This window comes from Myotis yumanensis, unplaced genomic scaffold (assembly GCF_028538775.1).
Source record: "Myotis yumanensis isolate MYYU_CA2020_CCGP unplaced genomic scaffold, mMyoYum1.0.hap1 SCAF_2, whole genome shotgun sequence".
In the NCBI taxonomy this organism is placed as follows: domain Eukaryota; kingdom Metazoa; phylum Chordata; class Mammalia; order Chiroptera; family Vespertilionidae; genus Myotis; species Myotis yumanensis.
Genome location: NW_027223753.1, coordinates 35,505,288 through 35,533,276, shown reverse-complemented (window position 1 = coordinate 35,533,276; position 27,989 = coordinate 35,505,288). Strand labels below are relative to the sequence as shown.

The window sequence follows — 27,989 nt, the reverse complement described above, 5'->3', positions numbered from 1 at the left end:
CTAATATGTAGAGTTTGATAAAAAAAAGTGTATTCACATGGTTTCAAAGTGCCACCACAGATTGTTTATTAATTGCTAGGATAAAAATAGGAATAATATATTGTGGGGAAGAACAGACATCATCCTTGTGATTAACTAAAATTACTAATGAAGAGCAGATGAACACTCTATGCCTCTAGATGCGATAAACTGAATTTGAACACAAGGAAAAGTCAAATTGAGGAACAGTCTATGGTCTATAAAATAACTGGCCTGTATTGTTCAAAAATGTCAATATCATGAAAGATAAAGAAAAGAACTTTCAAAATATTTTGAACTGAATAATGATGAAAACAAAAATAAAAATTTGTGGGAAGCAAAAGCAATGCTTGGATGGAATGTGAATATTAAATGCTTACATTAGAAAAAAAGAAAAGTCTAAGAATAATGAAATTGAAAACTCCCTAACAATACTATAATCAGAAATAAAGTGCCATCACTAAAAATTCTACAGATATTAGAAGAATAAGAGGATGCTATTAAAAATTGTATGCCAATAAACTTAACAGAGATTAAATGGAAGCACTTTCCATTCATTTTGTGAATAATTGATATTAATTTTTAACAAAGATATTACAAGATAAGAAAATTACAGAATAATATCCCTTGTAAACATAGATGCAAAAATTATTTAAAATATATTAGTAAATCAAATCCAATGAGGTTTTTTCCTAGGAATACAGGTTGGTTTAACATTTGAAATTCATTGGAATCCACATTAACAAAATAAAAGAGAAAACCCATGTGAACAATTTCAAAAGATGCAGAAAAAGCATTTGGCAAAATCCAGAACTACTTATTGATTAAAAAAACTCAACCTTTCAGTAAACTAAGAATAGAAAGGAATTTCCTTAACTTGACAATATTCATCTCTAAAAATCCCATAGCTAACCTCCTACTTAATGGTGAAGAGCTAAATGTATTCTAAGATTGGAAATATAAAAAGAATATCTGCTCTCAACACTTCTATTCATATTTATAGTGGAGGTCCTACCCAATGGGATAAGATGAGAAAATAAAATAAAAGCATAGAGATTGAAAAAAAAGTAAAACTGATGTGTTTTGCAGATAACAAGATTGTGTATGAAGAAAATCTGCAAAAACACAGAACACAGGTCAATATGAACAACAATTTTAGTAAAATCAGCAGTTCACTAAAAACTAATCTATAAACCAAATGTAATTCCCATTCCAATCTCAACAAGATTTTTTGTAGGTAGAGATAAGTTTATCTTAAAATTTATGTGACAGGCAAAAAGAACAAGGAAAGCTACAACAACGTTGAAAAAGAAGAATTAAACTAGAGGAAACATGCTACTCAATTTGATGACCCACTATACAGCTAGAGTATGGTATTGGTAGTGCTAAACATACAGATCAATGGTGCAGATAGAAAAATCCAGAAATAGACCTACACATATAGCCCAACAGATTTTTGACAAAAGTTGCAAAAGCTTTTTCAATAAACATTACTGGAACAATTAGACACCAGTAGCCCCCCCAAAATTAACTTTGATCTAAACCTCATATCTTATACTAGTGACCTGGTGCATGGATTCGTGTACATTGAAAGGAAATTAATTAGAAGGTGGCCGGCAGGGCGGGACTGGGCAAGATGGGCCGGTCACACCCTGGAGCCAACCTTCCCGTGGTCCCTCCCCGGCATCTGCAGAGTGAGCGGGGTCCCGCTGGCAGGTGGAGTCCCTCTGGCAGGTGGGGTCCCTTGGCCTGGCCTGCGGGGGTTGGGCCAAAACTGGCTCTCCGACATCCGCCGAGGGGTCCCGGTGTGTGAGGGCACTCTGCAAAGTTGCTGTCATACAGGGGCTGGAACGCAAATGCAAGTGTGCAGTAAACCAGATTTAGGGCTGACAGTGACCCAGCAACAACATAACCCACGGCCGAAGGTGGAATCGCACACGGCCCCAAGAGGAATTGGGCTCCCTCCTCTCTGGTTCCAGGGTGCATCACCCGAGAACTGCCGCTGCCAAGTCACTGCAGCTTGGCAGCTCCTGCGTTGAGCGTCTGCCTCTTGGTGGTCAGTGCACGTCATAGCGACCAGTCAAATGGTTGAACAGTTGCTTAGGTTTTTATATATATGGATAGTCAAAAAGTATAAAAAACCCAAGTGTTCTTCAGCTGATAAATGGATAAACAAAATGTGGTATATCTATACAATGAAATATCCTATATAATAAAACCCTAACATGCAAAACGACCGAACAGTGGAACGGTCGGTCACTATGACACGCACTGACCACCAGGGGGCAGATGCTCAACACAGGAGCTGCCTCTTGGTGGTCAGTGCGCTCCCACAGGGGGAGTGCCACTCAGCCAGAAGCCAGGCTCACGGCTGGCGAGCACAGAGGCAGTGGTGAGAGCCTCTCCCACCTCCGCTGCAGGCAGGCAGTAAGGAGTGAGGAGTCCCAGACTGTGAGAGTCCTCAACTACAAGAGGGATATCTGATTGCAAGAGGGCACAGGCCGGGCTGAGTGACCCCCAACTCCTCCAGTGCACGAATTACATGCACGAGGCCTCTAGTTATTCGATAAAAGCTTATAAAAAAGATATATTATTCAGCTATGATAAAGAATGACGCACTGCTATCTGTAATAACATGGATGAACTTTGAAAACATTATGCAAAATGAAAGAGCCAGATACAAAAAACTATCTATTGTATGCTTCTATTTATAAGAAATGTCCAGAGCAAGCAAATCTATAGATACAGAAAGTACATTAATGGTTGTCTAGGCCTAGGACAGTTGGGGGAAAATGCAGGGGCGGTGATTGCTAAGGGTATGGAATTTCTTTTTGAGGTGATGAAAGTGTCCTAAATTGATTGTGAAGATGGCTCTACAACTCTGTGAATATCTAAAACCACTGAATTATATACTTTAAACAGGCAAACTGTATGGTATGAAAATTATATCTCAACAAAGCTGCTATATAGAAAACAAACTAAAACTAGAAAACTGTTAGAAAAGAACATGGAAGCAAATCCTTGTTGGACATGACACTAAAAGCATAATCCAAAGAGGAAAAATGAATAAATTGGACTTTCCAAATTAAAAACTTATGCTTTGCAAAATTCCCTGTTAAGAGGATGAAAACACGGAATGAGAGAAAATATTTGTAAATCAAATATTTAAAAAATTTGTTATATAAATCTATGCATATGATAAAATGACATGGAATTATATACAAAGACCACAAGAAGATATCTGACAAAAAGATTTGTATCCAGAATATACAATGAACTCTCTAAATTCAACAGTAAGAAATAAGTAATCCAATTAGATGCACAAAAAACTCAGACAGACACTTCACCAAAGAAGATATATGGATGGAAAATAAAAATATGATAAACTGTTCAACATCACTACACATATTTTAGAATGGATAAAATATTTATAGTACCAAATGATGGTTAGGATGTGAAAAATATGTGGATCTCATCTTCATTACTAGTGGGCATGTAATATGGTATAGTCACTCTGGAAATGAAGCTGGTAGTTTCTTAAAAATTTAAACATGCCATATTACCCAGCAGCTGCACTCCTGGGCATTTACTGTAGCAGTGGTTCTCAACCTGTGGGTCGTGACCCCTGAAAATACATCCTGCTTATCAGATGTTTATATTACGATTCATAACAGTAGCAAAATTACAGTTATGAAGTAGCAACGAAAATAATTTTATGGTTGGGGGTCACCACAACATGAGGAACTGTATTAAAGGGTCATGGCATTAGGAAGGTTGGGAACCACTGCTAGAGTAACTAAATCTTATGGTTGTTGTTTTTTTAAATTTTGTTTTATTGCTTAAAGTATTACAAAGAATATTACATATGTCTCCTTTTTTCCCCCCCTTGACATTCCCCTGGCCTCCCCTGCCCCCCAGTGTCTTGTGTCCATTGGTTATGCTTATATGCATGCATACAAGTCCTTCAGTTGATCTCTTACCACCACCCCCCCCACCCCCCCGCCCCCAGCAACCCTCCCAGGGCTTCCCGCTGTAGTTTGACAGTTTGTTCAATGCTGCTCTGCCTCTGTATCTATTTTTGTTCATCAGTTTATAATGGTCTTTATTATCCATAAACTAGAGGCCCGGTGCACAAAAATTTGTGCACTGGGGCGGGAGGGAGAGGGGGGGTCCCCCAGCCCGGCCTGTGCCCTCTCGCAGTCTGGGACCCCTCAGGAGATAACGACCTGCTGGCTTAGGCCTGCTCCTGGATGGCAGAGGGCAGGCCCAATCCCTAGGTGCAGCCCCTGGTCGGGCTCAGAGCAGGGCCGATTGGGGAGTTGGGGTGCCGCCCCCTGTCATGCACAGAGCAGGGCTGATCGGGAGGTTGCGATGGCACCCTCAGTCACGCTCAGGGTAGGGCCGTTTGGGGGGTTGGGGCACGGCCCCCTGTCACACTCAAGGCAGGGTCGATGGGGAGGTTGCGGTGCCACCCCCTGTCATGCACAGAACAGGGCCAATCAGGGGGTTGGGGCACTCCCCCATGTCATGCACAGAGCAGGGCCCATCAGGGGGTTGAGGAGCTCCCCCCTGTCACACACAGAGTAGGGTCGATAGGGGAGTTAGGACACCGCCCTCTATCACTCACAGAGCAGGGCCGATCAGGGGGTTGGGGCGCCGCCACTGTCACACTCAGGGCAGGGCCAATGGGGAGGTTATGGCTCTACCCTGTCACACACAGAGCAGGGCCTGTGGAGGGGGGGCGGGGGTTGGGGCGCCACCCTCTATCACCCACAGAGCAGGGCCGATCAGGGGGCTGGGGCGCAGCCACTGTCACACACAGAGCCACAGGGCGATCAGGGGGTTTGGGTGCTGCCCCCTGTCACGCTGATCCGGTGCCAGGAGGCCTCTTGGCTCCGCTGATACTGGTGCTGGGAGGCATATTACTATATAGGATAGAGGCCTGGGGGCTGGCTGGTTTGCCCTGAAGGGTGTCCTGGATCAGGGTGGGGGTCCCCACTGGGGTGCCTGGCCAGCCTGGATGAGGGGATGATGGCTGTTTGCAGCTGGTCACACACCCTTCAGGGTGGGGGTCCCCACTGGGGTGCCTGGCCAGTCTGGGTGAGGGGCTGAGGGCTGCTTTCAGGCTGGTGGTTGTTGATTGAAGCTCCCAACCACTCCTTTTTTTTATTTTATTCTGGGCCAGCTTTAGCTCTGGCTCTAGCTCTGAGAGCAGGTATCTGGTTTGTTTCGGTTCTATAATCGAAACAATGTATAACTCCAGCTCTGAGATCCCAGCCTATATTTGTTAGAATGTTTCAAACTGCCAGCTCAGAGGCCCGGAAGTCAGGCGGGGAACGTTGCAGTCTGCAGTCACTGAAGCAAGCAAGCCTCATGTTCGCTTCCAGCTGCCTGGCTGCCGGCCGCCATCTTGGCTGACAGCTAATTTGCATATACTCACTGATTAGCCAATGGGAAGGGTAGCGGTCGTACGCTAATTACCATGTTTCTCTTTTATTAGTGTAGATGAGTGAGATCATGTGGTATTTTTCTTTCATTGACTGGCTTATTTCACTTAGCATAATGCTCTCCAGTTCCATCCATGCTGTTGCAAATGGTAAGAATTCCTTCTTTTTTACAGCAGCATAGTATTCCATTGTGTAGATGTACCACAGTTTTCTAGAAAATACTGTACACAAATGTCCATAGCATCTTTATTTTGTAATAGCTCCTAACTGGAAACAAAACCAAATATTCCTTAACAGGTAAATGGTTAAACAAACTATGGTACATTCACACAATGTTATACTACTCAGCAGTAGAAAAGAAAAATAAACCTATTAATACATGAATGATTTGGGGAGATTTTAAGAATATTATGATAAATGAAGAAAAGCCAATATTAAAAGGCCACATGCTATATGGTTCAATTTGTAACATTCTGGAAATGAAGGAATTATAGAGATGGAGAACATATTAATGGTTGCCAGAGGTTAGGGAAAGGAAGGAGGGAGTGACTATGAAGGATAGCATGAGGAATTTCCTTTGTGGTGATGGAATCATTCTGTATGTAACTAAGGTGGCAGTTATACAAATCTATACATATGATAAAATGACATAGAATTATATACAAAGACAACAATAAGCTAAGTACATGCAACCTAGTATAATCTGAGTAAGGTCTGTAGTCTAAATTTCCTGGGTTTTGCCTGACTAGGATGGCTCAGTGGTTGAGTGTCGACCTAAGAACCAGGAGGTCACGATTCGATTCCTGGTCAGGTGAGAGCATATGCCCGGGTTGCAGGCTCAATCCCAGTGGGGGGAGTGCAGGAGGCAGCCTAGCAGTGATTCTCTCTCATCATTGATGTTTCTATCTCTCTCCTTCTCCCTTCCTCTCTGAAATCAATAAAAATATATTAAAAATAAATTATATGGAAAAACAAAACACCTATAACAGCAAAAATATTCTTTTTTTTTTTTTTTTTTTTTTTTTTAGGGTTGTCCCTTGATTTTTTTTTTTTTTTTTTTTTTTTTTTTTTTTTATTTTCCTCTTAAAGTATTACAAAGGGTATTACATAAGTATCCTTTTTCCCCCCCCCGCCCTTGACAAACCACTACCCTCCCTTACCCCCCAGTGTCTTATGTCCATTAGTTATGCTTATATGCATGCATACAAGTCCTTCGGTTGATCTCTTACTCCCCTCCCTCCTGCCCCCCAACTCTCTCTGGCCTTCCCACTGCAGTTTGACAATCAGTTTGAGGCAGCTCTGCCTCTGTATCTATTATTGTTCAAAAGTTTGTAATGGTCTTTATTATCCATGAATGAGTGAGATCATGTGGTATTTTTCCTTCATTGACTGGCTTGTTTCACTTAGCATAATGCTCTCCAGCTCCATCCATGATGTTGCAAATGGTAGGAGTTCCTTCTTTTTAACAGCAGCATAGTATTCCATCGTGTAGATGTACCACAGTTTTCTAATCCATTCATCTACTGATGGGCACTTAGGCTGTTTCCAGATCTTAGCTATGGTGAATTGTGCTGCTATGAACATCTGGGTGCATATATCCTTTCTGATAGGTGTTTCTGGTTTCTTGGGATATATTCCTAGTAGTGGGATCACAGGGTCAAATGGGAGTTCCATTTCCAATTTTTTGAGGAACCTCCATACTGCCTTCCATAGTGGCTGCACCAGTCTGCATTCCCACCAGCAGTGCACAAGTGTTCCTTTTTCTCCACATCCTCTCCAGCACTTGTCGTTTGTTGATTTGTTGATGATGGCCATTCTGACAGGTGTGAGATGGTACCTCATTGTTGTTTTGATTTGCATCTCTCGGATGATTAGTGACTTTGAGCATGTTTTCATATGTCTCTTGGCTTTCTGAATGTCCTCTTTTGAAAGGTGTCTATTTAGATCCTTTGCCCATTTTTTGATTGGATTGTTTATCTTCTTTTTGTTAAGTTGTATGAGTTCCCTATAAATTTTGGAGATTAAGCCCTTATCCGATATGACGTTGGCAAATATGTTTTCCCACGAGGTGGGTTTTCTTGTTGTTTTGTTGATGGTTTCTTTTGCTGTGCAGAAGCTTTTTATTTTGATGTAGTCCCATTTGTTCAGTTTCTCTTTAGTTTCAACTGCCCTAGGAGCTGTATCAGTGAAGAAATTGTTTTGGCATATGTCTGAGATTTTGTTGCCTTTGTATTCTTCTAGAATTTTTATGGTTTCCTGTCGTACATTTAAGTCCTTTATCCATTTTGAGTTTATTCTTGTGTATGGTGTAAGTTGGTGGTCTAGTTTCATTTTCTTGCATATGTCTGTCCAATTTTCCCAACACCATTTATTGAAGAGACTATCTTGGCTCCATTGTATGTTCATGCCTCCTTTGTCAAAAATTAATTGAGCATATTGGTTCGGGCTAATTTCTGGACTCTCTATTCTATTCCACTGATCTATATGTCTGTTCTTGTGCCAGTACCAGGCAGTTTTGAGAACAGTGGCTTTGTAATACAGCTTGATATCTGGCATTGAGATCCCACCTACTTTGTTCTTTCTCAGGATCGTTGCAGCTATTCGGGGTCTTTTTTTATTCCAGATGAATTTTTGGAGAGTTCGTTCTAGATCTTTGAAGAAGGCCATTGGTATTTTAATGGGAAGTGCGTTGAATGTATAGATTGCTTTGGGTAGTATGGACATTTTAATGATGTTGATTCTACCAATCCAAGAACATGGTATGTTCTTCCATCTGTTTATGTCTTCCTCTATCTCTTTTTTCAACGTCCTGTAGTTTTCTGAGTAGAGGTCTTTAACCTCTTTAGTTAAGTTTATTCCTAGGTATCTTAATTTTTTTGGTGCGATGGTAAATGGGATTGTTTTTCTGATCTCCCTTTCTGAAAGTTCACTGTTGGTGTATAGAAATGCCTCAGATTTCTTGGGGTTAATTTTGTATCCTGCTACATTGCCAAATTCATGTATTAAGTCTAGTAGCTTTTTGATGGAGTCTCTAGGGTTTTGTATGTATAATATCATGTCATCTGCAAATAAGGACAGTTTTACTTCCTCTTTTCCAATTTGGATGCCTTTTATTCCTTCTTCTTGCCTAATTGCAATGGCTAATACTTCCAGTACTATGTTGAACAGGAGTGGTGAGAGTGGGCATCCCTGTCTTGTTCCTGTTCTTAGGGGAAATGGTGTTAGTTTTTGTCCATTGAGTATGATGTTGGCAGTGGGCCTGTCATATATGGCTTTTATTATGTTGAGGTATGATCCTTCTATTCCCACCTTTCTGAGAGTTTTTATCAAAAATGGGTGTTGGATTTTGTCGAATGCTTTTTCTGCATCAATTGATATGACCATGTGGTTTTTTTCTTTCAATTTGTTTATGTGATGTATCACATTTATTGATTTACGGATGTTGTACCATCCTTGCATCTCTGGGATGAATCCTACTTGGTCATGGTGTATGATCCTTCTGATGTACTGCTGGATCCGATTTGCTAAGATTTTGTTGAGGATTTTGGCATCTATGTTCATGAGGGATATTGGCCTGTAATTCTCTTTCATTGTGATGTCTTTACCTGGTTTTGGTATTAGGGTGATGCTGGCTTCATAGAATGAGCTTGGAAGCGTTCCTTCCTCTTGAATTTTTTGTAGTAGTCTGAGGAGGGTAGGTTTTAGTTCTTCCTTGAATGTTTGGTAGAACTCCCCTGTGAAGCCGTCTGGCCCTGGGCTTTTGTTTGCTGGAAGCTTTCTGATGACTGCTTCAATTTCTTCCATAGTTATTGGCCTATTGAGGTTTTTAGATTCTTCCTGATTGAGTTTTGGAATGTTGTATTTTTCTAGGAATTTGTCCATTTCCTCCAGGTTGTCCAGTTTGTTGGAGTAGAGTTGCTCGTAGTATTGTTTAACAATCATTTGTATTTCTGTGGGGTCTGTTGTTATTTCGCCTCTATCATTTCTGATTTGGTTTATTTGGGACCTCTCTCTTTGCTTCTTGGTGAGCCTGGCTAGGGGTTTGTCAATCTTGTTTATCCTTTCAAAGAACCAGCTCTTGGTTTCATTGATTTTCTGTATTGTTTTTTTGGTCTCTATTTCATTGATTTCTGCTCTAATCTTTATTATCTCCTTCCTTCTGCTCACTCTGGGGTTTTCTTGTTGCTCTCTTTCTAATTCTTTGAGTTGTAGAGTTAGATGATTGACTACCATTTTTTCTTGTTTTTTGAGATAGGCCTGTAGAGCTATAAACTTCCCTCTCAGGACTGCTTTCATTGTGTCCCAGAGGTTTTGGATTGTTGTGTTTTCATTGTCATTAGTGTCCAGGATGTTTTTAATTTCTTCTTTGATGTCATCGGTAACCCAATCAATATTTAATAACATGCTATTCAGCTTCCAAGTGTTTGAGTATTTTGGGTTGTTTTTATTGTAGTTTATTTCTAACATTATGCCATCGTGGTCTGTGAAGAAGCTTTTTATGATTTCAATCTTCTTGAATTTGTGGAGACTTTGCTTGTGACCCAATATGTGGTCTATTTTTGAATATGTCCCATGAGCACCTGAGAGGAATGTATATTCCGCAGCTGTGGGGTGAAGTGTTCTGAAGATGTCAATTAAGTCCATCTGATCTAGTGAGTCATTTAGGATTGCTGTTTCTTTGCTGAGTTTTTGTCTAGCGGATTTATCCAGTGATGTCAGTGGTGTATTAAAGTCCCCTACTATGATTGTATTGTTGTCGATCTCTCCCCTGATATCTTCCAGAAGTTTTCTTATGTATGTGGGTGCTCCTGCATTGGGTGCATATATGTTTACCAGGGTTATATCTTCTTGTTGTATTGATCCCTTTAGTATTATGAAGTGGCCTTCCTTATCTCTGGTTATGGCCTTCACTTTGAGATGTACTTTGTCAGATATAAGTATTGCTACCCCAGCTTTCTTTTCCTTTCCATTTGCGTGAAAGATATTTTTCCATCCCTTCACTTTCAGTCTGTGTGAGTCCCTTCTAATGAGGTGGGTCTCTTGTAGACAGCAGATGTATGGGTCATGTTTTTTTATCCATTCAGCCACTCGATGTCTTTTGGTTGGAGCATTTAGTCCATTTACATTTAAAGTTATTATTGAAAGGTATTTGTTTGTAGCCATTTCTTTTTGTGTGTGTGTGTGTGGCTGTTTTCTTTCTGAGCTTGATATTTCTTCTTTTTACACCAGTCCCTTTAGCATTTCTTGCATGGCTGGCTTGGTGGTGATAAACTCCCTTAGCCCTTTTTTGTCTGTGAAGCTTCTTATTTCCCCTTCAATTTTGAATGATAGCCTTGCTGGATAGAGTATTCTTGGATTCAGTCCTTTGCTTTGCATCACTTTGTAGATTTCCGTCCATTCTTTTCTGGCCTGATGTGTTTCTGTTGAGAAATCATTTGATAATCTAATGGGAGATCCCTTGTATGTTACTTTCCGTCTCTCTCTTGCAGCCTGTAAGATTCTCTCTTTATCCTGAACATTTGCCATGGTAATTATGATGTGTCTTGGTGTGGGTCTTTTCGGGTTCACCTTGTTTGGGACTCTCTGGGCTTGTGTGACTTTTTTCTTCCCCACCTCAGGGAAGTTTTCTGATATTATTTCTTCGAATAGGTTTTCTAATCCATGTTCATCTTTCTGTTGTTCTGGCACCCCTATTATTCGTATGTTGTTTCGTTTCATGTTGTCCCAAAGCTCCCTTAGGCTCTCCTCCTGTCTTTTAATTTTTTTCTCCATTTGCCGTACAGTTTGAGTGTGTTTTGCTTCCTTGTCTTCTAATTCACTAATTCGGTCCTCCGCTTCTCCCAGTCTACTGTTGATACTTTCAATGGAGTTTTTTATTGAAGCTATGTCACTCTTCATTTCTTCTTGGGACTTACTTAAGTTGTTGATTTTTTCATCTGTTTCTTCTAGCTTCTTGCATAAGTAGTTGAGTTTTTCATCTGTTTCTTCTTGCTTCTTGAACATGTGGTGCATGTACTCTAGGAACCTTATTCTGAATTCTTTTTCCGTCATGTTGCATATCTCTGTCTCACTTAGCTGCTTTTCTGGCGAGTCCTCCTTTTCTTTCCTTTGGGGGTTTCTTTGCCTACCCATGTTTGATCTCGCTGACATATGTAGATGTTGAGGTGTTCAGTGGCTGCTCCCTGGGTGGCAGGGGCTCCTTGGGTTGTGGTTGCTGCTCAGACGGTTGCGGTAGCAGCTGCTTTCCAGTTGGCAGCAGCTCCTCTGGTGGGTGTTGTTCACAGCTGTGTTGGCTCTTCTGGCTGGTGGGGGGAGGCTTCACGTACAGTTGCTGTTCCACAGACAGAGGGTGTGGTGATCAGGAGGCTGTGGTGATCAGGAGGCTGCGGTGATCAGGGGGCTGCTGTTGCTTGGATCTGCTGCGTTGATTTAAAGGCACAAAATACAACAGAGCAAGGCACAACGTACCAGGCACTGAACACAAGTATATTCACAATATTAATAACTCCAAATAAAGGTGACCAACCGAATTAAGAGAATTAGGGGATAAGGGAGAAAGAAGAGAAGAAGATAAAAGAGAGAACAGAAAAGAAAAATAAGAAAAAAACAAACAAAAAAGGAGTGCAAAAATAGAATTGGGAAAAAAGAGGGGGGAAAAAAGAGAGCGAAAAAAGAGAATGAAGTAGAAGTGGGGAAGAGACTCCCCGTATGAGGAGCAAACTCCAATAGAACTGCCACTAATCTCAACAAATTCCAGCAACAGATCCCTGGAGATGAATGCAAACTACAAACCACCAATAATATCCAGAGGGGTAAGGGAAAACAGAAGCACAAAAATAGCTGGGGTGGGGTGGGGGAGGGAAGGGAAAAACCAGCAGAAAAAAAAAAGAAAAAGAAAAAGAAAAAGAAAAACAACCTCACAACCAGTCCTAAAAAAGAAGAAAAAACACAAAACAAAACAAACAAACAAATTAAAAAAAAAAAAAAAAAAAAAAAGCCCAATATATTCAACAATCGAGAAAACAATAGAAAGATAAGAGAGAAAAAAAAATGGTTGGAAAGTGAAGAAGGATAAAGAATAGGTGTATAAGGATTTAGAGCAGTAGATTGGAAATAGGATATATAAGTAGGGTGGAATTAGACAGGGGGTAAAAAGAGGGAATTGGGAAGGTCTGGAGCAGGAATAGGGTAAGAGAAACAGGACACCAAAAGGGGAAAAGTAAGGAAGAGGGTTTTAGCAAAGAGGTGGAATTGAGATAGGGAAAATTAATGCTAAAGGAACGATGAAAATAGAATGGAGAACACTAATCCCAAAAGAAAATAAAGAGAAAATAAAATGGCACTTTAAAAAATGGTAAAATGGTAGGAGTAATAATACTGGTTAAAAATAAAAATGTGGTAATTGAAAGGGTAAGATCAGGTGATGGAAAAAGAAGAAAAAGAGAAAAAAAAATTGGTTTCTTAGTAAAAAGGTGAAAAAATTAAAAAGAAAAAGAAAAAATTTGCAGTAGTGATGGTCTTTCGGTTCTTCTACTCTTCAGCCTGGTTCGCCTTGGTCCTGCCAGGTATTTAGGAGAGTGTTGCCTGCATTACACTGTTCCTCCGTGTTGTAAATCACAGTCCTGATTTTAAAGCAGGCCGTATTTGTGATCCAGTCTGCCTTAATTTGTATTCCCCTAAGAGTCAGTTTGTGGCTCAACCTCTGGGTGGCAGTGTTTTTGGGTTGGCCTCTGAGGCTATACAGCTTCTCTATCCTTTTTTAATCCTTACCCTGCTCTGTGTTGTTGGTGGGACTGAAAATCCCTCTATAGGCCAGACCCTGGTAACTCCCAGGGACTAATCAGCTTGTTTTAGTCCTTTATCTCATACAGGGTGGAATCTGGGTGTGGCTGTGCTCCTTGCCTGGGGGGCTGGGGGGAGGAATTCCACCCTCTGGAGGAATGGCTGCCCCAGTCCTGGGCCCAGGGGGGTCTCAGCACTCAATTCGCTGCCACCTCCTCCGGCTCCCCCTCTTTCCTCAGCCTCTCCCCAGATTCCCCTCGTCTGCACCTTCACCCTCTCTTCAGCACAGGTGAGTGTCTGTATCCGAACTGTCCTATGAGCAGGGTTCAGTGAAAACAAAGAAACAGACAAACGCCGGCCGGCCGGCCGCGGAAACGCTCCTCTTACCGGTCTGGGAAACGCTCCTCTTACCAGCACTGCATGGTCTGGGAAACGCTCCTCTCTTATGGGCACTGCACGGTCTGATCAGTTCCTCAGGATGCCCCCTTTAGTCTCAGTTCTCCGCAATCACAAAATCCAAATCTCAAATCTCCTGGCGCCAGCAAACCCGCGGAACTCCTTACCCTGGTCAGGGTCTGTGTCTGTCCCAAGAGACGCGGTTGTCTGCCATGCGGTCTCCCTCCGACCCTCTGGGCTCAGGTCTGGCAAACTTTCCTGCCCAGATCCCTGGTTTTTAACCTTTCCAGGGGAGGTCTGCCCTTCCAGGCTGCAAGCCGTCTCACCAGCTGAGTAAATTTGCCAATTCGGGGTGGGTGTTATTAGTTTCAGCTGCTTACTCCGTTTGCTCCGGGACAAGACCTGGGACGCGTCTGCCTATATCGCCGCCATCTTGCTTCCTCCGAGATTAAAATTTTTTTATTATGTTGTAGTCAAGTATTCATGGATATGCATCCAGCAAAAATATTCTTTAAAAAAATATAGTTTTTATTGATTTTTAGAGGGAGAGGGAGAGGAAGAAACATCAATCAGTTGCCCTCCACACACAGGGGATCAAGCCTGTAACCTGGGCATGTGCCCTGACTGGAAATCAAACCACCAACCTTTCAGTGAAGGGCTGACACTCAACCAACTGAGCCACACTGGTCAGGGCCCCAAAAGATTCTTGAGCAAAGGAAAATATAGTTATAGGATTTACAATACTTAATTCCATCACTCACTATAAAGCTACTGTAAGCAAGACAGTACAGTATTATTTAAAGACATACAAATAGTTCACTAAAAGGAATACAGAATTCAACAAATAAACAAACATATATATAGTAGATTGATTTTCAATCTAAGTTGCAAATAAGTTCAATATGGAAATAAAGGTCTTTTAAACAAAATTTTCTGGAACAACTGGGTATCATCATGGATAAAGATGAACCTTGACCTCTACCTCATAGACCTAGACAAAAAAACCCAACATTATAGAGCAACTAAAACAAAAGACAAGAGAATATCTAAGCAAATTGAGAAAAATAAATATTTGTTAGAAAGCATATGAATTTCTGTTAAAAGGAAAAAAATTATAGATTGGACTTCATTAACATTAAAACTTTCTGCCGACCAAATGATACTATCGTAAAAAAGAACAGACAAGCCACAGTCAGTGAAAACATGTTCATAACATATATATCTCATAATAGACTTGTATCCAACTTATATTAAGAACTGTTAAGTCATTAATTTAAAAAACAAATATAAAAGAACACAAACAACCCAATTTAAAAATGGGCAAAAGACTTAAACAGACAGATCATAAAAAAAAAAAAATACAACTGACCAATGAACACATGAAAAGTTACTCAATATCTTTAGTTATCAGAGAAATGTAAACCAAAAGCATACTGAAATACCATTTCACACCCATTAAAATAGCTAAAATAAAAAATACTAATAACACTAAAGGTTAGCAAGAATCTAGAGCAACTGAAACTCTCACTTATTATGGATGGGAGTGAAGTAAGTTACAGCCCCTTTGGAAATCTGTTTGGCATTTTCTTATGAAGTTGCACATATGTCTACCCAAGCCCCACCAATTTCATGTTCAGGTATTTTCCCAAGAAAAGTGAAAATATATGTTCACTATAAGTACATGAATATTTAGAGCAGCCTTATTCATACTAGTCAAAAGCTGAAAATAATTCAAATGTCCAGCAAAGGAATACATAAACCAATTGTTACATATTCATTCCATGGAACATTACTTATCAATAGGAAAAAAGTCCTAATACACACAATAACATGGGTGAGTCCCAAAAATGTGTGTTAAGTGAAAGAAGCCAGACATCAAAGATATGTATTGTATTATTTCATTCGTACGAAATCCAGGAATGGATAAAAACTAAACTTTGTTGACAGAAATCAGAAAGTGCTTCACTGAAAAGGGTAGAGCTGATATGAAGGAACTTTTTCAGACGATAAAAATTTTCTGTAGCTTGTTTTGGGTGGTGATGGGATGTGTATACACTTGTCAGTGTTCATTGGAACATCTAAGGTCTTTGCAGTCTATTGTAAGTAATTACATACACATCAATAAAATATTTAAAAACTTTTATCAATTTTACTTCAGTGGCATTCTTTCCCCAAATTCATAACCCCAATATAATAATGAGAAAAACATCAGATAAACTCAAATCGAAGGGCAGCTTACAAAATACATGACCAGCACTCCTTAAAACTGTAAAGGTCAGGTAAAGCAAGGAAAGACATTCACAGAGCAAAGAAAACTAAAGAGACAAATGCAACATGGTGTCTTGAATTAGATCTTGAAGGAGCAAAGTACATTTGTGTAAAAACTGGTGAAATCTAAATAAAGTCTGCCAAATAAATATTGCTATTAACTAATGTAGCAATGTTGGTTTCTTAGTTTTGACAAATGTACCATGTTAATTTAATATTTTAACATTGGGGTAAACTGGGTGAAAGGTATAATAGAATGGTATATCATCTTTGCAATTATTCCAAATTAAAAAGTTCACTTAAAAATCATATGCAAGAGCATAAACACGTAAATATTCCTCTAATAAAATTCCTACAAGGCTTTTGTGAAAGTAATTATAAAGCTTTATTGAAGGCTATTAAAGAAAACATAAATACAGAGAAACATCATGTTCATAGATTAGAAAATATTGTAAAGAACTGGTTGTTTTTTTTTTCAAATTGATCTAAAACTGCACTGTAGTTCCCCTCAAGATTCCAAAAGAATTTCAGTAAATGTTACTAGAGATTTGGACATATGGGAAAAATGTGAAATTGGATTCCTATTTACACCAAACACAGACATCAATTCCAAATTGATTAAAGGCCTATGTAGTCAAAACTATAAAACTCTTAGAAAACAATATGCAGTATCTTTATGACTTTGGAGTAGGGAACAAAATAATCATAAAAGAAAGGGCTTAGGCCAGTGATGGCGAACCTATGACATGTGTGTCAGAGGTGACACGCGAATTCATTTTTTTGGTTGATTTTTCTTTGTTAAATGGCATTTAAATATATAAGATAAATATCAAAAATATGTCTTTGTTTTACTATGGTTGCAAATATCAAAAAATTTCTATATGTGACACGGCACCAGAGTTAAGTTAGGGTTTTTCAAAATGCTGACACGCCGAGCTCAAAAGGTTTGCCATCACTGGCTTAGGCTACATTAAAAATAAAAGAAGTTTTTGTTTATCAAAATATACCACAAAAATTGTGAAAAGGAAAACCACAGATTGGGTGAAGATATAAAAATTAACATAATTGACAAAGGATTATTTATCCAGAATAAATAACTATTTTAAAGTTTTATAATAAAAAGACAAACTGGCCGAAACCGATTTGGCTCAGTGGATAGAGCGTCGGCCTGTGGACTCAAGGGTCCCGGGTTCGATTCCGGTGAAGGGCATGTACCTGGGTTGCGGGCATATCCCCAGTAGGAGATGTGCAGGAGGCGGCTGATCGATGTTTCTCTCTCATCGATGTTTCTAACTCTCTATCTCTCTCCCTTCCTCTCTGTAAAAAATCAATAAAATATATTTAAAAAAATAAATAAATAAATAAAAATAAAAAGACAAACTGATAGATAAAGAGGTAAGATTTAGATAGGCATTTTACATAAGAGAAAACCATAATGGCCAATGATCTTTAGAAAAGACAATCACCCTTTTTAGCAAGAAAATATAAATTAAGACTATAGTGAGATATCAAGAGAATGAGAAGACAAGTCACAGACTGGGTAAAAATGTTTGCAAAAGACATACCTTGTAAAAAGACTGTTACTAAAAATATATAAAAGATGCCCAGCTGGTGTGGCTCAGTGGTTGAGCATAGGCCCAGGAACCAAGAAGTCACCAGTTTGGTTCCAGGTCAGGGCACATGCCTGGGTTGTGAGCTTGATCCCCAGTAGGGGGTGTGTAGGAGGCAGCTGATCGATGTTGTTTCTCTTTCTTTAATGCAGCGGTTCTCAACCTGTGGGTCGCGACCCCTTTGGGGGTCGAACGACCCTTTCACAGGGGTCGCCTAAGACCATCGGAAAACACATATATAATTACATATTGTTTTTGTGATTCATCACTATGCTTTAATTATGTTCAGTTTGTAACAATGAACTCGGGGGTCACCACAACATGAGGAACTGTATTAAAGGGTCGCGGCATTAGGAAGGTTGAGAACCACTGCTTTAATGTTTCTATCTCTCTATTCTCCCTCTGTAAAACTCAAGAAAAACATTAAAAATATATATATGAACTCTTAAACTCAACATTAGAAAATGAACAACCTGATTTAAAATGAGCAAAACATTTTAACAGACCCCTCACCATAGAAGATATACAGATGGTAAATAAACATATGAAAAGATGTTCAACTTCATATGTCATTAGGGAAAAGCAAATTAAAAGAATGAAATGCACTATATACCTATTATAATGGTGAAAATCCAAAACACTGACTAGCAAATGCTGAAGATATGAAATAACAGGACCTCTTGTTCATTGCTAGTGTGAATGTAAACCAGTACAGCCACTTTGGCAGACAGTTCAGCAGTTTCTTACAAAACTAAACACCTCTTACCATTCTACCCAGCAATTATGATCATTGGTATTTACCCAAATAAATTGAAAACTTATGTCCACACAAAAACCTCCACATGGATGTGTATAGCAGCTTTATCCATAATTGCCAAAACTTGTAAGCAGCCAAGATGTCCTTCAGTAAGGGAGTGGATAAAAAAAACTGTGGTATATCCATACAATGGAATATTATTCAGTGCTAAAAAGCAATGTGCTATCAATCCTCAAAAAGTCAGGGAAAACCTTAAATGCATATTGCTAAGTGAAAAAAAAAAACACAATCTAAAAGGGCTATACTATATGATTCCAACTACATGACATTCTGAATAAGGCAAAACTATGGAAACAGTAAAATGATCAGTGTTTGCCAGGGCTTAGAGGCGAGGGAGGAATGAACAGGCAAAGAACAACAGGATTTTTAGGGCAGTGAAACTATCCTATATGATACTCTAATGGTGGATCACTCTCCCCCTCACTTCCATTCTCCCATTCTCTCTCTCCTACTATATATAGTCGCTTGACTATATATATTTTTTTCCCAAAACCCATTGAGTGTGTATCACCAAGCATGAATCCTAATGTAAACTATGGACTTTGGGTGATAAAGATTGTCAGCACAAGTTCATTAATTGTAATAAATGTACCATTCTGGATGTTGATAGTGGGTGAGGATGTGGGGGAAGGGGTATCTGGAAACTGTACTTTCTGCTCAATTTTGCTCTGAACCTAAAACTGCTTGAAAAATAAAAGCTGTAGTGAGATGCTTTTACACAGTCATCAGATTGTCAAAAATTTAGGAGCCTAAAAATGTCACTTTTTTTTGAAGATGTGGAGCAATCCTATCACTTATTCATGCCTTTAATGCATATTGATACAGCTACTTTGGAACACAATTTGTAATTATCTAATAATATTGAACATGCTCATACCCCATAAGTCAGCAATTCTACGGTTAGATATATTCCCCATAGACATTTCCTTAAAAAAAAAACACACACAAGTAAAAACAAACCAAACATCCATAACATAAAATTTGATATATTTATAAAATTGAATGCCATATAACAATAAAAATAATGAACTATGGGTACATGTGCCAACTTGAATGAGTAATATTGCACAAAAAGGGAGCCCTAAAACATACAAAATTTAATAATATATTGTTCAAGAATCTATAACATTCATGGTAAAACTGTAAAGAAAGGCAAGGACATAGTTAATCGCAATTGTAGAATAGTGGGTCCTTCAGTGAGGGGTGGGAGTGTGGGATGTAAGAGGTAAAGATTCAGGACACATCAAAGGTACTGGTAATGTTCTATTTCTTAGTCTGGGTAGTGGGTGTAAAAATTCCACTTATTATTCTTGAAACTGTGTTTGTATATTCCTTAGTATGTATGTTGTATTTCACAATAAGACCTCTTTTAGAAACCAAGCTGTAGTTCTATATTAATTAAGACACATTTAAAAAATAATTTTCACCCTAGCCAATTTGACTCAGTGATTGGAGCATCGGCCCTCGGACTGAAGGGTCCTAGGTTCGATTCCAGTCAAGGGCATATACCTCCTTTGCAGGCTCGATCTCTGGCTCTGGTCGGGACTCATGCAGGAGGCAACCAATTGATGTGTCTCATTCACATCAATGTTTCTCTCTGTCTCTCCCCCTCCCTTCCACTCTCTAAAAAATAAATAGAGAAAATATCCTTGGGTGAGGCTTAACAACAACGAAATAATAATTTCCACCCTCCTGCTTGTCTGTTGTTGTAGGAGAGAAAGAGGCCAACACACAGGCAGAGACTGAGATGAGAAAAAGAGTGACAATATGGAAAAGAGTCTTTAATATACTGAAACTGGTTGTGGCTGAGGAAAACACTACCTATACTATGTTTTATTATATCTTTCATTCTGAATTAGGCTCCTTTCACTGACCATCCAGAGTCCTAAATTTGTGTTTACTTATACATGATTTATCTCTCCCACTAGACTATAAATCTCATGAGAACAGGGACTCTTGTCTCTCTTGTTCGCTACTAAATTTCCAGTTGCCTAGAACAGTGCCTGGCATATAAGCACTTACTATATATTTGCTGAATGAACAATAAACAACCTAATTAAAATTTGGTACCTCTATATACTAGTATGTGCTTCTTCTATTATAGCACTCATGACATTTTTTAATTGTCTTTTTGTATGTATCCACCATGAGATCTGAAGACACCATTATATCAATAGTACCTAGCAAAATTCCTAGTATATGATGAGTGTCAGTAAATTCAATTAATATTAAATACATACATAGAAACAATTTTTTTGCTTTTTAAAACTTTATTTCAACATAACATAGAAACAGTTGTTTTCTCTGCAATGCTATCTCTATTTCAAACTATCCTTCGTTTGAAAGTCAGAGCTTTCTTTAATAACTTTAGAATTAATTTGATCAGTAAGCCTGCCTGCTTAAAGCCCTTCCATAATAATAACAGTATACTTCTATGGTGCTCACTATGTGGCCAGGTACTATTTTGAGTGCTTTTTATATGTTAATTCATTTAATTCCCATGGCAATTCTATGGAGATGAAGTCATCCTCATTTTGCAGGTGAGGAAATTGAGACAGAGAGAAGTTAAGTAACTTGCCTAAAACTACACAGCTAGTAGTCGTAGAGTAACTATTCTAACCTCTTCAGTCTATGCTCTTAACCATAATTCCATAATGCCTATAGTGGATTTGTAAAGCATATGGTAAAATCCAAAATCCTTAAACTGCAAATAAGGCTCCTCACAATGTCATCTCCAGGATCTTTTTCCACCATTCCCTTCTATAAATCCTAGGCTCCAAATGTTACACAATTTTTCTGAACATACTGCCTTACATAGCTACAAGCCTTTGGACATATTGTCCTTTGTTTATTTTTCCTCTTGGAAAACTTCTATTCACTTTTCAAACCCAGCTAAATATGTCTTCTCTGTGAAGCCTTTCTTATTTTATGCTTCCTTGTCTGCATTTCTTCAATTTTGTGGCTCTTATCACATTACTAGTGACCCGGTGCACAAAATTCGTGTGTGTGGGGGTGTGTGTCTCTCAGCTGGCCTGCACCCTCTCCAATCTGGGACCCCTCAGGAGATGTCTGACTGCCGGTTTAGGCCCGATCCACAGGGACCAGCAGTCAGACATCCTTCTCGCAATCCAGGACCGCTGGCTCCTAACCACTCACCTGCCTGCCTGCCTGATTGCCCCTAACTCCCCCCCCCCCCGCCACTGGCCTTCTCGCCCCCAACTGCCCCTCCTTGCTGGCCTGATTGCCCCCAACTGTCCCCCCCCCTGCCAGCCTGCTCGCCCCCAACTTCCTTCCCTGCCGGCCTAATCACCCCCAACTTCCCCCACCCTGCTGGCCTGATCACCCCCAACTGCCCTCCCCTCCCGGCCTAATTGCCCCTAACTGCCTGTGCCTCAGCCCCACCACCGTGGCTTTGTCCAGAAGGACGTCCGGAAGGTCTCCTGACCTAATTAGCATATTACCCTTTTATTAGTCGGATGTTCTAATTTTTCGTTTATGTTTTTCTTCTCTACTAACTTTGGGATCATCTAGGTCTGGACTCATGTCTTATTTCTTTATGTAGACTAAGTGCCAAAACCAGTGTTGCCATATTTAAGGCACTCAAAAAATGTTTGTTAAACAAATGAATAAACATTAAGTTCAACTTGAGTTCAATATTCAAAATGTATAATGAAACTTTGACATCTTATCATTTTGTTGCTATTTTACTATTCATGTTATAAAACCTCTAAAGTATTTGTTTTGTTTATCTACATCACAGTTTCGAGTTTCTACTGGTCTCTCCCTTGTTTTACGTCGCACTTTTTTGACATTTAGATTAAAAAAGTTAATTATGTGTCTGCCTTTCACACTTGTACTAACTAACTAGCACCTTGAATGTAGGGTTTATATTACTATCCTCAATGTAGTGGGAGGGGGGGGAGAGGGGGAGGGCAGAGCTTCTAATATAATGAAGGCTTAATAAATCCTTAATTTTAATTAGTTAGTTCTGTTAGGTTATCTGGTTATCTGAGTATCCTCTTATCTCCATATCTCTCTCTTTCCTCTGATAGGCCTGGCAATTTTGCTTTGTTTTTCTTAGACGTTTATCTTCACCCTATAAATCACAATATAGAGATATAGGGAAGCAACTATGCAAGGAGACATTTTCATTTAGTTTTTCAGTGTCATATAATGCAAACACTAACTAGTTTGAGTATTTAAATTTAGCTCATGTTATTGTCCCTCAGACTGAAAAATAACTGTAGATACCCTTTCAAAACTGAAAGACAACAATGCTAATGACATGGTATCAAAAAAATATTTGAAAACATTGCACTCTACCTGTAATTGGAAGATTCCAGTATGAAAATTTCGAGAAATAAAAACACACTGAGGATGAGCTTTACTCTCCACCTCTGATGGTCTTTGGCTGCATCTCTCATCAGTTTCTTTAAATTGGGAATTTTGAAATATTTCTCTGAAAAATATTTTATAGAGGCTGTTATTTAAAATGAATTACACTATAAACCAGTTAAAATTATTTTGTTTCCAATGGTTTTACCACAAGTGTTTAAAATTCAGAATAAATATATTACTAAAAAATTTTAAAGCAAAAATCAATTTATATATTTGCTTCTGATATGTTACTGATTTCACTATAACTATTTTATTCTTAGAATGTAAATTAAACCACCTCTTATGCAGAGTTAATATTTATAGTTTGAAGATCAACCATGAATTTTTCTAAATTTAAATTTTTTTTCAATTAAGTTTACATTCAATATTATTGTGTTATTCTGTATTGGTCTCAGATGTGCAGTGTAGTGCTTAGAAAACCGTGTACTTTACAGAGTGGTCCTCCCCCACCCCCACCCCCAATATTTTAAGTATCCACCTGCTCCATGCACAGTTATTACAATATTATTGTTTATATTCCCTATCCTGTAATTTACATCTCCGTGACTATTCTGTAACTACCAATTTGTATTAATCCCTTCACCCTTTCACCCAGTCCCCAAACCCCCTCCCCCTGTCAACTGTCAGCCTGTTCTCTGTATCTAGGAGTCTGTTTCTATTTTGTTTGTTTATTTTGTTCTTTAGTTTCCATATATGAGTGAAATCATATGTAACCATGAGTTTTTTATATCCTTCTTCCTGGTTGAGAGATAATTGATTGGTTTTGATGTTAATTAGTCTTTTCATAAGTTTGTCTTTAATGACAAAGGAAATAAGTGAAATAAAACTCAATGGTCAATTTTATACTGAATAATGTCTCTGACAAAAGTAAATGGAAGAAAACTAAATTGAAACTGATGACTTACAAAAGAAGAGTACCTGTGCTCTCTATCCATACAACCACAAACAATTCTGAGAGAGGGTTTAAAATAATAAGGCAGCAAATAAAACCCCAGATGATCAAAGACAGTTATGTATAAGGGAATGTAGTTTCTAACAGTCATTTTAAACTTAATGATTTAAATAATAATGTTAATTGCCATTTCTTCTTTCAGTGATTCTAGAGAATTTCCAAATTAATTCTAGAGTCTATATATTTTACTTAATGAGGTATTAACACTTAAGGTTTATTCAGTCATTGAATTCAATTACTTAACAGTTATTGAGTACTTACTAAGTGTCAGGCATTGTGCTGGGAGTTGTATATATAGTGGCAAAGGAAAATACACAGTTACTACACTCATAGAACTGTCATTGCTCTCATGGAACTTAAACACTAGTAAGGAAGACAGACAAAAAAATAATCACAAGAAAATAAAAAAATTGCAAGTATGGAAAGTGTTATCAAGGAAAGCTACCTGGTACGGTGTGGATACTATATAACGAAGGGAATTAATCTGGTTAGAGAGGTCAGGGAAGGCTTTCTGAGGAAGGGATAGTTAAATTAACATGTGAAGAAAAGAGAGTAATTGTTAGATAGTGTGGTGCAGGAGGAGAGATGTGGAAGTAAGAATATTCTAGTCAGAGAGAATATCAAGTCCAAAGTCCTAGTGGCCAGATTAGAACATTGTAGTAGAAGCACAGAAAGCAAGAGAGAAAATGGAAGATAAATTTGGGGAATATGCATGGGAAGACCATGTAGGGATGTAAAAGTCACGTCGTTTTTGTCTTTATCCTAAAAGTAATGGTAAATCCTTTATAATATAGTGGGGATGGGGGACAAGGGTGGGGTCACTTTTATTTGGACAATGTCTGCCTTAAGTATGGAGAAAAGATTAAACAAGGGTGATAGTGAAAGTAGGGTGTCACTTATAACTCCTACTGCAGTAGTCTATGTGGGGGATAAAATTCGGATAAGGTAGTGGTAGTAGAAATGGATAGATCTATCTCTTTCTCCCTGCCCCCCTCTTCCTCCATCGCTCTCAAATCAATTAAAACACACACACACACACACACACACACACACACACACACACCCCACTCCCTGGTTAGTCTCATCCAGTTCTATGCCTTTAGAGAACCTAAATCTTCAGACCTGACTTCTCTCATGAAATTCATATATGTCAAATCCAACTGTCTATTTAAAATATCCACTTGGATGTCTAATAGGCTTTCAAAAGTACATCCAAAACACAACTCCTAGTTTATTACCACTCCCTCAGCTTACTCTCTCCTCTAATCATCTCCTTATCCAGTAAATGGCATGAACAAATGCTCAGTTGCTCACAGTACCTAGGTGTTAGCATTAATTTGGCCATTTCACTTATTTTTCCCTTACCTCGTGTAATTCATCAAGCCCTGTAACTTAACCTGCAAAACATATTCCAAATCCAACACCTTCTTCCCTTCTCCTCTACTTCCATTTTAGTCAAGGCACTATCACCTCTCACCTGGACTATGCAAAGCCTCCTAACTTGTCTCTCTGCTTTCACTCTTGCTCCATTAAAAATCATTAAAATTCAGGCTTCACAGGCAAGAACAATCTTTTAAAAATATAAATCAGAACTTTCATACATTGCCAGTTGGAGTGTATACCAACTTTGAAAAACTGGCAGGTTCTCACAAAGTTAATCATGTGATCCATTCAGGTATTTACCCAACAGAAGTGAAAGCACATGTACAAAAATATTTATACAAGAATGTTCACAGCAGCCTTATTCCTAACAGCTAAAAACTTGAAATGACCCAAATGTCCATTGACAGAGGATAAATAAACAAACTCAGATATATTCATACAATGGGATACTGGTCATCAATAAAAAGAATGAACTGCAGATAAAATACAGGAACATAAATAAACCTCAAAAATATGTTAAGTGAAAAAAGCAGGCATAAAGTCCATATGATTCCATTTACATGAAATTCAAGAATAGGCAAAATTAATCTATGATGATAAAAACTAGAATAATGATTGTCTCTGGGTAGAAGGAGGGAGTAATATCTGGAAAGGAGCATGAGGGAACTTTATAGGGTGATGGAAAAGTTCTATATCTTGACTGGGATTGTGGTTACATGGGAATGTGTTTGTTGAAATTCATCATAATACATTTTAAATCTATGTACTTTTTTGTATGTGAATTATATCTCAAATTTTAAGAAGTGTTTAATTCATCTATAGGTGACATTATTACCTTTAATATGAGAATACTATTATGAAGTCTAAATGGGATAACATATAAAGCACATACATGTTTAGTCTGTAATAAACATTCAATGTTAGCTATTATTATGATGAATATGTGTCATTCCCCTGCTTAAATCCTTATATCACAAACAGTAAAATGAAACCTCCATATTCTAGCCCAGCGATTTTCTTTTCTTTTTTCAATTTAAATTTTTTTATTGTTGACTAGTCCAGCAATTTTCAACCAGTATGCTGCATCACACTGGTGTGCTGCAAGAATTTTTAAAACATGCTGATAGCTGACTATTTAGTCAGGAGCACTGACCTATTTTCCCTTATATTGTCAAATGAAAAAAAAATGACAACAGCCAATGCAATAGCTGTCTAGTGTGAATGAATCAAAATTATACCTATTTTTTGTCGGATTGGCAAAAAAATATATTTTTTGGTGTGCCACAGAATTTTAGTAATTACTTCATGTGTACAATGAGATGAAAGGTTGAAAAGCAGTATAGAGTTACCCCCCCGCCCAAATTAAAAATGGAACTGCCTTATGACCCAGCAATTTTACTTCTGGGAATATACCCAAAGAACCTGAAACACTAATTTGAAAAAAATATATGTACCCCTATGTTCAGTGCAGCATTATTTACAATAGCCAAGATTTGGAAACAGCCTAAGTGCTCATTAGTAGATGAGTGAATAAAAAGGTATGGCACATTTACAAAATGAAATACTACTCAGTCATAAAGAAAAAGGTGGGGGGGGGGGGGCAGATCTTATCCTTTGTGAAAGCATGGATGGACCTGGAGAGTATTATGCTAAGTGAAATAAGCCAGTCAGAGAAAGACAAGTACCATACGATCTCACTTATGTAAACTAACAAACAAAATAGAAACAGACTTATAGATACAGAGAACAGATTGACAGCTGTCAGAGGGGAGGGGGTTGGGAGGTTGGGTGAAAAAGTTGGAGGGATTAAGCAAAACCAACCAAACAAACAAACAAAAAACCCCACAAACAACTCATAGACCCCGACAACAGTATGGTGATTACCAGAGAGACAGCAGCGTGGGGAGAGGTAGGAGAGGGTAAAGGGGTCATAAATGGTGATGGAAGGAGACTTGGCTTGGGGTGGTGAACACAGAATACAATATACAGATGATGTATTATAGAACTGTACACCTGAAACCTATATAATTTTATTAACCAATGTCACCCAATAAATTCAATAAAAGAAGAAAACATCAAGTTTTAGGTTAAAAGGCACTGAGGTGTTAAGTATCTTTTTTTCTGTGTCTGGGAAAAGACTACAGATCTTTTCTTAAGTATCTTCTGAAGAAAGGGAGTCTTCCTGTCAGTTATGTTTTTAACCTCTATTAGTAGTGAAAGCAATTTTAAATTTCTGGCCTTATACTATAATTCAAACATATGCCTTCTAGAAAATGCAATAGATCTCATTATTTCTTAAAATTTTAATGCATGCAGATTGCTATTATACTATTTGGACAATCATACTACTAAAACTTCTTCCTTCAGGCTACTGTAAACATGGAAAGCTTTCCTTCCCAATCAAAGGGTCGATAACCAAATCTCAAATTACAGTACCAACACTATTTTTGTTATTTAAATTTAATACCATTTGAAAAACTCTTTCATTGGATTTATAAAAGAAAAAAAAGTAAAATATTCCGATAAACCTTACCTTCGTTTGCAAATCAGGAACCACAAAGCTGATGCCAAAGCAAAGAAACCAATTCCAAAAGCAACAGCAGAAGCAGCCAGAAAATAGGTTAAGTGATTAGAAAAACCTATACAAATAAATTATAAAAGAATATTTCATGCATGTATCTTCAATCTCTAGGTAAAATTAAATAATACATTTCAAATGATACTACATAATGTAGTGTTAAGACATTAACTAGAAAGTTGGGAGACCTGAATTCTGCTCCTGTGCAATTCTCATAAATTTTATGATCCTAGTCACGCTGATTAGGGCCCAGTGTGCATAACTCTGACCCTGCCAGGATTTCCTTGGTTTTGTTTGTTTTTGTATGGCTGTCATCTCCTTTTTTCTGATCTCGTTTTCT

At 38.4% G+C, this 27,989-nt stretch overlaps 1 protein-coding gene across 1 annotated transcript in view; it reads right to left on the bottom strand.

The window, feature by feature from the left end:
* CUNH1orf185 (chromosome unknown C1orf185 homolog) overlaps positions 1-27,989 on the bottom strand; it is a 35,693-nt gene that overhangs the window by 3,695 nt on the left and 4,009 nt on the right. The window contains exons 2-3 of the mRNA XM_070403333.1: positions 27,605-27,710; positions 22,662-22,797 (exon numbers count right to left, since the gene is read on the bottom strand). Of these exons, the coding sequence (XP_070259434.1) occupies positions 22,662-22,797; positions 27,605-27,710 (242 nt within the window). The remainder of the gene's footprint in view (positions 1-22,661; positions 22,798-27,604; positions 27,711-27,989) is intronic.